Consider the following 14,803-nt stretch of genomic DNA (forward strand, 5'->3'; position numbering starts at 1 on the left):
TGAAGAGAGAAGAGATGGCGTAATTAATTCAGCCTTACGGGAACAAACTACGCATGCGTGATCAGTCATCAATAGTATTTTCGGACCAATACCAAAAAATTCTTTCTAATAGTGTCTGTGGACATGAACACACAAAATCTGGAACGCACTAATGACCTGCCAGTGGCCAAAAGGTGCACAGTTGCTCCTAATTGTTTATCGACTAAGACTGCCTGTCTCATTGCCGTGTCCTGTTTTTCTGTTCTTTCTGGTATTAATGTTAGTGAATAATGTTTGTCCACGATAGACACGTCTGTTCTGGTCATCGTGGCTGAGTTCGAAGCGGGACTCATCACTGACGACAGTGCTAATTCAGTCAACGAGACTCCAGGCCGAAGACTTATCCTGAGACGCCCTAGACAGCGGTGGTAGACCAGATTGTCGCCTGCCATGCGGTCCGACAACATGGAATGATGAAATTACAATGAAATTTAGACCTGTAGCTGCTGACAGGCTTCGATAAATATCAACGTGGAAGTTGCAAATGTGTGCCCCGACTGGTACTCGAACGCGGGATCTCATGATTACATGGCAGACTCTTTATCCCTCTGAGCCACCGAGGACACAAAGGATAACGCGACTGCAGGGACTTATCCCTGGCACGCTCCCCCTGAGACCCACATTCCCAACTTACGTTCTACACACACTACATTTGTGGTGCCCCCTGCCCACTATACTCATTACTCGCGGCAGTCAATCTACCGATTCCCGTAAGAGTCCGGGCAATGTGAGTGCATCCGCACTGAAGATCATTGGCCAGTAAGCCTTATCTATACGAAGATGGTCGGAAGCGCTATTTCATCTCATAGCGGGATTGCTTTAGCTGTCATGAGCTGCACCCTTACACAACAGCGGTGCGTCGACGACATTCTACTCGTACATTCCGTTTTATTGCGTTCATGGCAAGCAAACCTGCGTTTACTTTTCAGCAAGAAAAGCCCGCCCGCACACGGCAAGCGTTTCTACTATTTGACTTCGTGCTTGCCAAAACCTACGTTGGCAAGAAAGTGGCCCCATTTGAGAAATTTTGGAGCATTAGGGGCAGAGCTCTCTAAATCATCTCGTAATTTTGACGACCTAATGCGCCTGTTGGACAGAATGTGGCACAATATCCCTCAGGAGTACACTGAATATCTCTGGCCATCTACGCTAAGCCGAATAACAGCTTGCATAAGTGCCAGAGGTGGACCAAAGTATTGCTCAACTTGTGAAGTTCATCGCCGGCCGGGGTGGCCGAGCGGTTCTAGGCGCTACAGTCTGGAACCGCGCGACTGCCACGGTCGCAGGTTCAAATCCTGCCTCTGGCATGGATGTGTGTGATGTCCTTAGGTTAGTTAGGTTTAAGTAGTTCTGAGTTCTATGGAACTGATGACCTCAGAAGTTAGGTCCCATAGTGCTCAGAGCCATTTGAACCATTTTTTTGAAGTTCATCCTCCTGAAAAATTTATCAGTTTTTTTCTGAAATTGTAATCCTTTTTTGTCTGTACATGTACATCACACATGCCGATTTCTGTCCCATTCGTGGTGTGCCTTTTTTGTCTTAGAATGTAGTAAACTCTTCAAAGTGTTGCGAAGCCGCTTGATTCCAAAGACAAACAGTAATATAACTTTAAATATTTCCTGTGGTCACAGGCTACTTTTCTGTCTTGTTTACACAACCTACACTGAACTAAACAAATGTGACATTTTGGAAGATAATAAGTCCAAACAACACATAAAATTACATGGTATCAACAGTAGCAAATTTGTTTAATACGTTTATAGTGATTAGTAGTGTAGTAGATTGATATTATGTGTTGGTGAATGTGTATGCATATGCGTGAGTGAGGAGTAAGTATATATATATATATATATATATATATATATATATATATATGTGTGTGTGTGTGTGTGTGTGTGTGTGTGTGTGTGAGAGAGAGAGAGAGAGAGAGAGAGAGAGCTTATGAGAGGGAGAGGAGGAGGGCAGATATGTATGGATAGACAGATAGAGAGTGAGACGTGTGCGCGCTCGCACACACACACACACACACACACACACACACATGCAAAATACCAAGTTAGTAACAGAAATAAAATTGTGAGCAGTTATAATAAACTCGTAGTATCATTTGTTATGTAAGTAGCTACTCTGTCAGTAATTGGCATTGTGAGGATTCCGTGTTATGTAAATAATTCCACTGGCACCAGGGAAGACAATATACCTGGTAAAAAAGCTCAACCGGTGTTGGTTGTGTGAACATAGGTCGGAAACCGAAAAAATGGACTGTCTGAGGAATCATCTAACATGACTGTGGAACTGATAATTATTTTAGAAGCCAAGAAATCCGTGCTGCTGTTTGCAGTGGAAAAGATCATGGAATCATATTATTATGTTTCGCATTCGACTTTCAAGTATCTAACAAAATGTAAGATGCCATAACTACCACCTGGTTTTGGAAATAGACAAGTAGATTCTACCGTTTCAAGACAGGCACAAACCCATTCCGACTGTGGGCGAAAAGGAGCACACCTGTATTTAAGGAAAGTGCATGAAAGATAAACTTGCAAAAGCCCCTACAGCAATGTGCAGTCACGAAAGCGAGGAGCTCTCGTATTCGGGCCTAACCGCTGTACTAAAAGAACAACAAAAAACCCGATGGGAATCGAGAATAAAAAATATCGTCGCTACGTAGTAGCAGCCTCCTGGGGCTCACAGTCATTTCGTACGTGCGTGGCTACATTTCCTTGCCGTTCCCCTCCTTTCCTGTCCTTGCTCCTTCCCTTTCTTCCTCTCCTCTCCCTTTCTTGGTGTCCTTGTTTATGTTGGCCCCGCTATCCTCCTGTTTATGTTGGCTTTGCAATTTGGTTTTGTTGCGTAATTACCTCATCCTTTTGGCATTCCATGGTTCCCTATGGGGTTTGACCTCCATTACTAAATTTCTATTCCATAATGTGAGCCATTTGGGAAAGAGCACCACACCTAGTGTCTCAGACGTGTGGCCTCCAGTTCCTTCCACCTTTTCCTTCATGTCGTTGTCTGATGCTAGGGTGCATGCCCAGCACGGTAGCCAGCCTGTGTGGTGGGGTCGTTATGTACCCCTTCGGTTGAGCCCCCTGACAACACAGGGATCACACTTCTGATACCTGAGCTGTGACCTCTTCATGCAAGCCTACGAGTGGTTGCTTGTTGTCCTGCAGCATCGGAACTCCCGGCAATGGCCGCCGTGCCAGACGGCCCTTGCTGTGACTGAGTGGCGCCCATGGGGAGAGCCTCTGATTGGAGTGGATGGTATCAAGGCGGACGCTATGCAAATGAAATGCATACAGGTCCAGAACTCTGGCCGTTCTTCTGCGGCCGTCTCTTTGCATGGAAATGATTCTTTTAGTGCTGCTTCTCCTGCTCCTTTGACCTTCCCTTCCATGGCTACTCCCTGGGAGGAGGGTCAGGCTCGTCGGCTAGAGGCAAAACCTTTCCCCCGCTATCTGGTTTGCACCAGGTCTGATGGGGATACTTTGACCAATACCAAACCTCTATTTTTTGCGGAACACATTGAAGACAAGTTTGGCGAAGTGGACTCTCTGAGTAAGATGCGGTCAGGTTCTTTGTTGATCAAAACTGGTTCAGCTGCCCAGTCTGCGGCCTTTCGTGCCTGTAACCATCTTGGCACAATTCCTGTGTCCATTACCCCCCCCCCCCCCCCAGTCTTTGAAAATGGTTCAAGGTGTAATTTTTCACAGGGACCTCATCCTTCAAACTGATAAGGAACTTCGGGACAATCTCAGACAGCAGGAGTTCACTTTGTTCGGCATGGTCAGAAGGGTCCAAAGGAATATCGCATTGATACTGGTGTCTTTATCCTGGCCTTTGAAGAGTATGCCCTCCCTGAGAAAGTCAAGATTATGGTTTATCGACGTCATGTAAAGCCGTACATTCCATCATTCCATATTTTAAGTGTTTGCGTTTTGGACACATGTCTTCCTGCTATTTGCGGGCCCCTCTCTGTGGTGACTGTGGACGTTCACTCCACGAGGGGAGTTCCTGCATTCCCCCTCCTGTGTGTGTTAATTGTCTTGGCACTCATTCTCCATGTTCACTGGATTGCCAAGTTTATAAGAAGGAAAAGAAGATACAGGAGTATAAGTTCCTTGATCGTCTAACCTATACTGAGGCCTGTAAGAAGTGTGCACGTCTTCATCTTGTGTCCATGACATCTAGCTATGCTTTAGTTACATCTTCACCCCTTCCTTCCCCTTCCTTACTCCAGTCCCGAACCCCTCTCTTCCCCCCCCCCCACCCCTGTGGCTCCCACACCCTCTCCTCCAGGCGCCGCTCACCCACCCCAGCCCGAGAAGTGTCCCACTTTTTCAGCGTCTGCCTGTCAAGGGCGCCCCTCTCGGGATCCCCCTTCCTGGCACCTTCCAAGCCAAAGGTCTGCGGGCACACGACGACGACGAGAACAACGGTCTGTGGGCCCCCAGATTGCCCGATCTCTTTCTGTTCCAGATTTGCTGCAGCTGCCTCCTTTTTGCCGCACATCCCTCCTCGATCTCAAACAGAAAAGAAGAAACATAAGTCCTGGGACAAGGAGCCTCTGGTGTCGCCAGATGTCCTATCCCCACCTTCGTAACCTGATTTTGACCCGTTGTTCATGGATGTCACCCCCTCCTGGTCGGTGACGGGTGGTGACAGGCGGTATGGCTGGCTTTAGCCTGTTCACCTCCCATTAGAATCGTCATTCTGTGGTTATCTAGTGGAATTGTAATGGATATTACCGTCATCTTCCGGAGTTGAAATCCATTATTTCGTCTTATTCTACAGCTTGTGTGGTTCTACAGGAATCACATTTCACTGATGATCACTCACCGACCCTCCGTGGGTCCCGTGTTTTCTGTCGAAATCGGGTTGGCCCCTGCAGGCCTGCGGTCGCGTTTGTACGTTGGTCCGTACACACGTTGCTAGCACGTGGATTCCTCTTCAAACTTCATTGGAAGCGGCTGCTGTTAGGGTCCACATGGACTCTGAGGTCACGGTTTGCAATCTTTATCTCCTTCCTGACAGGACTCTTACAGCTGCTGCCTTCATTGCCCTTCTTCAGCAACTTCCTCCTCCCTTCCTCCTTCTCGGGGATTTTAATGCTCATCATCCCTTGTGGGGCAGTGCATTTCCATCTAGTCGGGGTCTTCTCATAAACCAGTCTCTTACAGACCACGACTTGTGCCTTCTTAATGATGGCTCCCCTACTCATTTCAGTGCCGGAAATGGTACCTTTTCTGCCATTGATCTTTCTCTTTCTTCTCCCTCCCTCCTCCCGTCATTTGCTGGTCGCCACACGACGACCTTCGTGATAGCGACCATTTCCCGTTGATTCTCTGGCTCCCTTCCCGCTCCCCGATGGACAGGTCACCTCGTTGGTCTTTCCAACGTGCCGATATAACGCACAAGTCGTTTTTTCTCCCTCTTTGTCGAGTTGTATTGATGAGGTTCCACGTGACGTGTCTGACACGATTGTTCGAGCTGCTAGCCTTGCTATCCCGCTTTCATCTGGACCATTTCGCCGCCTACAAGTCCCGTGGTGGAGTACGGCCATTGCCATTGTCATCCGTGATCGCCGTCGAGCTTTGCAATACCTTAAGAGACACCCATCCCTTGCCAACCTTGTTGTTGTTGTTGTTGTTGTTGTTGTTGTGGTCTTCAGTCCAGAGACTGGTTTGATGCAGCTCTCAATGATACTCTATCCTGTGCAAGTTTCTTCATCTCCCAGTCCCTTTTGCAACCTACATCCTCCTGAATCTGTTAAGTCTATTCATCTCTTGGTCTCCCTCTACGATTTTTACCATCCACGCTGCCCTCCAATACTAAATTGGTGACCCCTTGATGCCTCAGACTATGCCCTACCAACCGATCCCTTCTTCTAGTCAAGCTCTGCCCCAAATTTCTCTTCTCTCCAATTCTCTTCAATACCTACTCATTAAATATGTGATCTACCTATCTAAACTTCTGCATTCTTCTGTAGCACCACATTTCGAAAGCTTTTATTCTCTTCTTGTGCAAACTGTTTATCGTCCACTTTTCACTTCCATACATAGCTGCACTCCATACAAATACTTTCAGAAACGACTTCCTGACACTTAAATCTATACTCGATGTTAACAAATTTCTCTTCTTCAGAAACGCTTTCCTTGCCGTTGCCAATCTATATTTTATATCCTCTCTACTTCGACCATCATCAATTATTCTGCTCCCCATATAGCAAAACTCCTTTACTACTTCAAGCGTCTCATTTCCTAATTAATACCCGCAGCATCACCCCATTTAATTCGACTACATTCCATTATCCTCGTTTTGCTTTTGTTGATGTTCATTTTATATCTTCCTTTCAAGACACTGTCCATCCCGGTCAGCTGCTCTTCCAGTTCCTTTGCTGTCTCAGACAGAATTACAATGTCGTCGGCGAACCTCAAAGTTTTTATTTCTTCTCCATCGATTTTAATACCTACTCCGAATTTTTCTTTTGTTTCCTTTACTGCTTGCTCAATATACACATTTAATAACATCGGGGATAGGCTACAACCCTGTCTCACTGCTTCCCTTTCATGCCCCTCGACTCTTATAACTACCATCTGGTTTCTGTACAAATTGTACATAGCCTTTCGCTCCCTGCCACTTTCAGAATTTGAAAGAGAGTATTCCAGTCAACATTGTCAAAACTTTTCTCTAAGTATACAAATGTTAGAAACGTAGGTTTTGCTTTCCTTAATCTATTTTCTAAGATAAGTCGTAGAGTCAGTATTGCCTCACGTGTTCCAACATTTCCACGTAATCCAAACTGATCTGCCCCGAAGTCGGCTTCTACCAGTTTTTCCATTCGTCTGTAAAGAATTCGTGTTATTATTTTGCAGCCGTGGCTTATTAAACAGATAGTTCGGTAATTTTCACATCTGTCAACACCTGCTTTCTTTGGGATTGGATTTATTATATTCTTCTTGAAGTCTGAGGGTATTTCGCCTGTCTCATACATCTTGCACACTAGATGGTAGAGTTTTGTTAGGCCTGGCTCTCCCAAGGCTGTCAGTAGTTCTAATGGAATGTTGTCTACTCCCCGAGCCTTGTTTCGACTTAGGTCTTTCAATGCTCTGTCAAACTCTTCATGCAGTACCGTATCTCCTATTTCATCTTCATCTACATTCTCTTCCATTTCTATAATAATGTCCTCAAGAACATCGCTCTTGTATAGACCCTCTATTTCCTCCTTCCACCTTTCTGCTTTCCCTTCTTTACTTAGAACTGGGTTTCCATCTGAGCTCTTGATATTCATGCAAGTGGTTCTCTTTTTTCCAAAGGTCTCTTTAATTTTCCTGTAGGCAGTATCTATCTTACCCCTAGTGAGATAAGCCTCTACATCCTTACATTTGTCCTCTAGCCATCCCTGCTCAGCCATTTTGCACTTCCTGTCGATCTCATTTTTGAGATGTTTGTATTCCTTTTTGCCTGCTTCATTTACTGCATTTTCGTATTTTCTCCTTTCATCAAATAAATTCAATATCTCTTCTGTTACCCAAGGATTTCTACTAGCCCTCTTCTTTTTACCTACTTGATCCTCTGCTATCTTCACTATTTCATCTCTCAAAGCTACCCATCCTTCTTCTACTTTATTTCTTTCCCCCATTCTTGTCAATCGTTCCCTAATGCTCTCCCTGAGGCTCTCTACAACCTCTGTTTCTTCCAGTTTATCCAGGTCCCATCTCCTCAAGTTCCCACCTTTTTGCAGTTTCTTCAGTTTTAGACTACAGTTCATAACCAATAGATTGTGGTCGGAGTCCTCATCTGCCCCTGGAAATGTCTTACAATTTAAAACCGGGTCCCTGAATCTCTGTCTAACCATTATATAATCTGTCTGAGACCTTCCAGTATCTCCAGGCTTCTTGCATGCATACAACCTTCTTGCATGATTCTTGAACCAAGTGTTAGCTATGATTAAGTTATGCTCTGTGCAAAATTCTACCAGGCGGCTTCCTCTTTCATTCCTTACTGCCATTCCATATTCACCTACTACGTTTCCTTCTCTTCCTTTTCCTACTTTCGAGTTCCAGTCACCCATGACTATTAAATTTTCGTCCCACTTCACTGTCTGAATAATTTCTTTTATCTCGTCATACATTTCATCAATCTCTTCGTCGTCTGCGGAGCTAGTTGGCATATAAACTTGTACTACTGTGGTAGGCGTGGACTCCGTATCTATCTTGATCACAATAATGCGTTCACTATTCTGTTTGTAATAGCTTACCCGCATTCCTATTTTCTTATTCATTATTAAACCTACTCCTGCATTACCCCTATTTGATTTTGTATTTATAACCCGATTAATGGCAGGTAGGATGCCATCATCATTTAACCACACAATAAAGCTGCATGCCCTTGGGAAAAATTACGGCTGTAGTTTCCCCTTGCTTTCAGCCGTTCGCAGTACCAGCACAGCAAGGCCGGTTTGGTTAGTGTTACAAGGCCAGATCAGTCAATCATCCAGACTGTTGCCCCTGCAGCTACTGAAACGGCTGCTGTCCCTCTTCAGGAACCACACGTTTGTCTGGCCTCTCAACAGAAATCCCTGAACCCCATCCATTGTGGTTGCACTTACGGTACGGCTATCTGTGTCGCTGAGGCACGCAAGCCTCCCCACCAACGGCAGGGTCCATGGTACAAGGGGGGAATAAAAAATATCATCCCCTATGGGAGGTGAAAAATAATATCATCCCCTATTCCACCTCCCATAGGGGTTCAATTTCTAACAACAATGAAACACGTATTTTTTATATGTGACCGAGAAGTCAAGTACCAATATTCATAAATGTAGGTTTAAAAATACTATAGTAGTTCGTTGATAATGATCCATTTTCATAAAAAGCTATCACGCACTATTTCATCCCCATAGCGTTAAATTCCCAAAAAATGTTGAAACACGTATTTCTATATTTCTGTACCAATCTTCGTAGGTCTAGCTTCAAAATTGCATTAATAGCGATGTTTTTTTTAAAAAAAATACCTTCATCTCCTATTTCACCCCTTTAGGGCTGGAATTTCGAAAAATCCGTTCTTAAAGCACGCCTAGAGTATGAGATCCACACTTTCTCCAAATTTCAAGTTGCTGTCCTTAGTTGTTTGTCCTGGGCGATGATGAGTCAGCCAGTGAGTTGCCTTTTATATACAGAGATTACACGCCTAGACTGGCCGCGACAGTAATAAGTAAGTCTATCGCTGTGCGGAAATCACAGGAACTGTGCGAGTATGGGACACAGACAAAGACGCTGACGTATGGGGTTTGCGTCAGTCCAGGAGGCGTGCAGGGATAGCCGAAGTTGTTAAGGCGTAGAGTGGAAAATCCGGGTTAGAGTTGCGGTCTGGCATAAATTTTCGTACGCCAGTAACAAACTGTGGGGGTAAGGTCTAAACGTATTCGCAGTTGGGAATACAGTTCTTCTATACTGAACAAACTGAAGAGCCTTTGGGACCACCTCAGTGGATACATAGTGTGGTGCTCAGAATATGACAAATATATATCACGGTCAAATATAGAGCTGCAAGATAATGGTTAAAGGTGGGGAGACTAGATACGGTAAAGACAATAACTGGCGTACCGATACAGATGACACGTCACCTTAACGCTGGCAAAGTGAGTGGGATTAAGTGACAAGGGATGTAGACTGCACGACTTCCTCCCTGACGTAAGGGAGCAGTTAAGAATGAAGTACATCAATACCAGCAGCGGTATGGTTCGTTTCCTAACCGGACACGGATCTTATCCCACGTACGTAAACCGCATGAGTCTGAGACAGACACCTACATGCACATGTGGGGAAGTTCCCCAGAACACACTGTCTTCTGTGGGCAATACGCAAACAATAGATACACACTAAGACTACACAGAAATGGAGTAAGACACGAAGAACAAGGGCTAAGCACTGACAAACAGTATTTCAAGAACAAGACATGAAGAGTACCTGTGGACACGACATAGCAGACATATTTATATGCAACGTAACAACAATGCCCAGAGGGTGGACAGCGATACCCACAGTGACAGCGAAAACAGTGACACTGAGGAAGAACAGGAGGAGAGAGACGAGGTATAACAGTAAATAAGCGTAAGGTGCTGGTGATCTAGCCAAGAAAGCACCAAATTTTCTACACGGATAAGCACCTAATGTTAACGCGTCGCATTAGGAATACTATTTCTCTACTACTAACTAAACAATTTTTTTTGTTGTGACTTGCGGGCAATAGCTCGCAGGAACCATTCCGAGATTTTCACCACCGGTCAGATCGGTGATGGCACAAACAAATCTCTCCTCCATTCTATCATCTTTTTATGTTCTTCTTAAAACTAACAACCTTATATTTCTACCTTAAATTATTGTTACTTTAAAAAAGTATTATTCTTTGTAAAATATTGTAGATAAAAGAAAACGAAAGAACTACAAAAAAACGACAAACGAAAACTGTAAGACGTACGACCTGCTTTAAAGCATCGGGAAACGGGTCTAAAATTTTGCAACAATTAAGTAAACAAACTCCAGTAGCGCACGCCACAAGAGAGGCATTATACAGTGAGATTTTCACTCTGCAGCGGAGTGTGCGCTGATATGAAACTTCCTGGCAGATTAAATCTGTGTGCCGGACCGAGACTCGCACTCGGGACCTTCACCTTTCGAGGGAAACTGATCTACCATCTGAGCTACCCAACCACGACTCACGACCCCTCCTCACAGCTTTGCTTCCGCCAGTACCTCGTCTCCTATCTTCCAAATTTCACAGGAGCTCCCTTGTGAACCTTGCAAGACTAGCACTTCGGTAGAACACTTGCCCGCGAAAGGCAAATGTCCCGAGTCCGTGTCACGGTCGGGGACACGTTTTAATCTACAGAGGCATTTTACATTATGAATCACTGAGCGAGAGAATACGGTCTGGAAATAGAAGCATTCCGTATTACTTCCCTCCCACATACGTCTCGCGCGATGACCACATCGAGTAACTTCGAGAAATTAGAGGTAATGAAAAGGTTTACGGACGATCGTTCTTCGCACGCGCCATCCACGAGTAGAACCAGGAACGGGGGACGGGCTAGTGCAACCAGAAGTACCCTCAGCCACACACTGTAAGGTGGCTTCTGGAGTGTAGATGTACAGGGTGATTATAATTAAACTTTCAAACCGCTGTAGAAATAACACCACTGGTCAGAATGACGTCAAATTACAACGGAATATTATCGGCGAAGGGGGAAAACATATGGCAGAAGAAAAATAAATAGTTACAAAATGTAGCAATAGATGGCGCTGTAAGCATCATAATTTAATCGAGGTCGACTACAAATGACAAATGAATCACACAACAATGTCTGAGATGTACGTTTGACGTTAAACGAACTGTACTACTCAGGCTGCATGTGTGTATATGTGTGATACTGTTAGTTACATAAGCCCTTCCACCACGGCATCGTCATATCACATCGGATGGAATCGGTTTTTAATTGTCCTGAGGTCAAAAACCGCATAAAAAGCATCAATCAAAATCAAATCGGATTATTAATTTCAGTGTGACTGGCGCAAAACATGTTTAATATGCAATTCACCGGTTTCTGCAAAAAGTTGAAATCGAGAAACAGCATGTTCCACAACTGATCGAAGTGTTTCCGGGGTCTCGTCCAGAATGTGTTTGCGAAATTCGTGCCTTCAGTGCAGCCAAGTTTGCAATCGGAACACTGAACACAACATCTTTCAGATAGCCCCACAGCTAGAAGTCCACGGATTAAGATTAGGTGATCGGGACGGCCAGGCTATAGGGAAATGGCGGCTGATAATTCTAGCATTTCCGAAATGGCGCTTCAGCAGCTGCTTAACTGGATTTTCGATTTGCTGAGGTGCGCCATCTTGCATAAAAATGATCCCGTCCACACGCATGCCGTAAACCTGCACCAAACAGTGACCTTTTCAGGATGAAGCGGTACTGGTTGATTTGCGTTTGGATTTTCCGTTGCCCATATTCTTCAATTCTGTGTATTGACATATCCAGTAAGATGGAAGGGGGCTTTGTCTGTCCACAAAATCTTCCACAGGCAATCATTGTTCACTTCCATGAAAGCAAGAACTACAGCAAAGGTCTCTCTTGGCGGCAGGTGAACAGGAAGCAAGTCGCGCACATGGGTAATTTTGAATGGATAGCAAAGAAGGATGTTTCGTTGGATTTTACGCACTGTGCTAACGGGTATGTCCCATGTTGGGGACTACACGTTTGCACACCACCACTCATCTCCTCCTGCACTGCTGCGGCCACTGCTTCCACTGACGTCGAATCAATTCGTTTCCTTCTTCTACCAGGTTGTACACAAAAAAAAGTCTTTTCGAATTTCCGAATCATTTTCCCAGAACCACTGCAGTCATCGGACCAACGCCTTTTTCCAAACCCTTCAGTGTCCAGAACATCTACAGAGCGACGTGTGCACAGTCATCATTCTTGTAATACAGCTTTACAAGCAGAGCGCGATCCTGCATTGAGACAGTCATGGCGAACGTCATACACGCGAAAGAAGGAAAAGGGCTTTTTCTTTTTTTTTTTTTTTTTTCTTCACTGTGATTTCATTCCTCTGCCCCATATGGGCAGGGGAGGGCTGTCAGCGGCACAATCCGCCGCTCTTCAGCTGAGTGACACAACAACTAAACCAAGAACAAAATGCTACATGTATAAGGCGATAAAAAAAGGGAATATGAAACAGAGCATGGGGTGATAATGGAGGTAAAAATACACTGACAGGGAGATGTTCATGGGGGGGGGGGGGGACAGTTAAAAAAACCACCATAAAGTTAAAAAACACAGTTGACGATTCTTAAAACACAAAGAAGACACTGAATGCACATGCACAGGTTAAAAGTCGGCCACAGTATTAAAAACACTCCAGAACAACACACTTAAAACCCACTTGGAGTACACACAGTGAAGTATAAAACTGCCATGTGGGACCTGCCGAGGGAGAGGTCGGAGAGGATGGAAAAGGAGGGGAAAGCAAGGGGCAGCACGGGAGGCGGCGGGATGAAGAGAGTAGGGGCATCAGCAGGTACACGAAGAGGCAGGAGACTGGTGGGGCAGGAGATGAAGAGGGAAGGCAAGGCAGGAGAGAGTGCAGAGACACTGAAAGGGAGCACAAGAGAGGTGGGGAGTAGGAGGGGGAAGCCGCTCAGGAGAGGGGAGGGGGAGGGGGAGGAGAGGGAGCCCTGAGGAGGAGGAGGCAGGAAGATGGGGTTAGAGTTGGTAGGAAGGGTAGATGTCAGGGCGAAGCTCATCATCCGCGAGGGGTAGATGGTGGAAGTTACGTTGGGAAAGGAGGCGGAGGAAAAGGTGTGTTTCCAACGTGTTTATATCAACTTCAATAGGTCGTGCGTATGACATGTGCTTTCATTTATGTATGACATGTGCTTTCATTTACGTACCTCATCTTCCTGCCTCCTCATCAGGGCTCCCTCCCCCTCCCTTCTCATATGGTTCAAATAGCTCTGAGCACTATGGGACTTAACATCTGTGGTCATCAGTCCCCTAGAACTTAGAACTACTAAAACCTAACTAACCTAAGGACATCACACACATCCATGCCCGAGGCAGGATTCGAACCTGCGACCGTAGCGGCCATGTGGTACCAGACTGAAGCGCATAGAACCGCACGGCGACACCGGCCGGCCCTCCCTTCTCCTGAGCGGCTTCCCCCTCCTACTCCCACCCTCTCTTGTGCCCCATTTCAGTGGCTCTACACCCCCTCCTGCCTTGTCGTCCCCATTCAGCTCCTGCCCCACCAGTCTCCTGCCTCTTCGTATACCTGATGTACGACACATACAGCGCCATCAATTGATCAATTTTCGCACTATTTTTTTCTTCTGCCATACGTTTTCCCCCTTCTCCGATAATATTCCGTTACAATTTGACGTCATTCTGACCAATGGTGTTATTTCTATAGCCTTTTGGAAGTTTAATTTTAATTACAATCACCCTGTGGATGCAGACTTTCGACAAGTAATTGAGCACGTTGCGTGCAGGTGCTACTCTGGCACAAGAGTGGTAGTCGTAGCGAGCCGCGTCAGACCAGTCAGAAGACATGACACACGAGGAAAAGGCTGGTATGGACGAGGTGTGGTACTCACGGTCCTCGGGCTGTATGAGCATCTGCAGGAAGGGCCGCGCCTCGATGCCGAGCCCGCGGAAGCGCGCCACTGGGTGGTAGGGCAGGTAGCGCTTGTAGGAGACGAGCCGGCTGACGGGCGGCTCCGCGGGGTGAGTCGCCGGCCACAGCTGCACGGGCAGCGGCGGGGGCGGACGGCCGCCGGCCGGCCCCTGCTGCTGCTGCTGCTGCTGCTCCGCCTCCTGGCCGGGCCCCGAGCGCCGCACCGCCTCCACCGCCGCCGCTGCCGGCCACTCGTCTGCGAACCGCCACAACACAGCGCGCCGCTGCTGCCAGTGTGCTGCTGCTGCCCAACTCCCACACCTGCTTCTGCCCGCTGTTTCCATCGTTTCCTCGAGGTGTGCTCAAAAAATAACCGGAATGTTATTTCCTTCGGGAAGAATATTACTCAGTCACCTACATAAATGCCAACGTCCTTGCCGCAGTGGTAACACAGGCTCCCGTCAGATCGCTGAAGTTAAGCACTGTCAGGCTGGGCTAGCACTCGGATGTGTGACCATCCGGTCTGCTGAGCGCTGTTGGCAAATGGGGTGTACTCAGCCCTTGAGAGGCAAACTGAGGAGCTACCT

General features: G+C 46.3%; 1 protein-coding gene across 1 annotated transcript in view; it reads right to left on the reverse strand.

The window, feature by feature from the left end:
* The window catches only part of LOC124805438, a 101,038-nt gene extending 86,478 nt beyond the window's left edge, over window positions 1-14,560 (reverse strand). The window contains exons 1-2 of the mRNA XM_047265999.1: window positions 14,441-14,560; window positions 14,197-14,386 (exon numbers count right to left, since the gene is read on the reverse strand). Of these exons, the coding sequence (XP_047121955.1) occupies window positions 14,197-14,386; window positions 14,441-14,560 (310 nt within the window). The remainder of the gene's footprint in view (window positions 1-14,196; window positions 14,387-14,440) is intronic.
* Between the last annotated feature and the right edge of the window lie 243 nt (window positions 14,561-14,803).

This window comes from Schistocerca piceifrons, chromosome 7, assembly GCF_021461385.2.
Source record: "Schistocerca piceifrons isolate TAMUIC-IGC-003096 chromosome 7, iqSchPice1.1, whole genome shotgun sequence".
NCBI lineage: Eukaryota > Metazoa > Arthropoda > Insecta > Orthoptera > Acrididae > Schistocerca > Schistocerca piceifrons.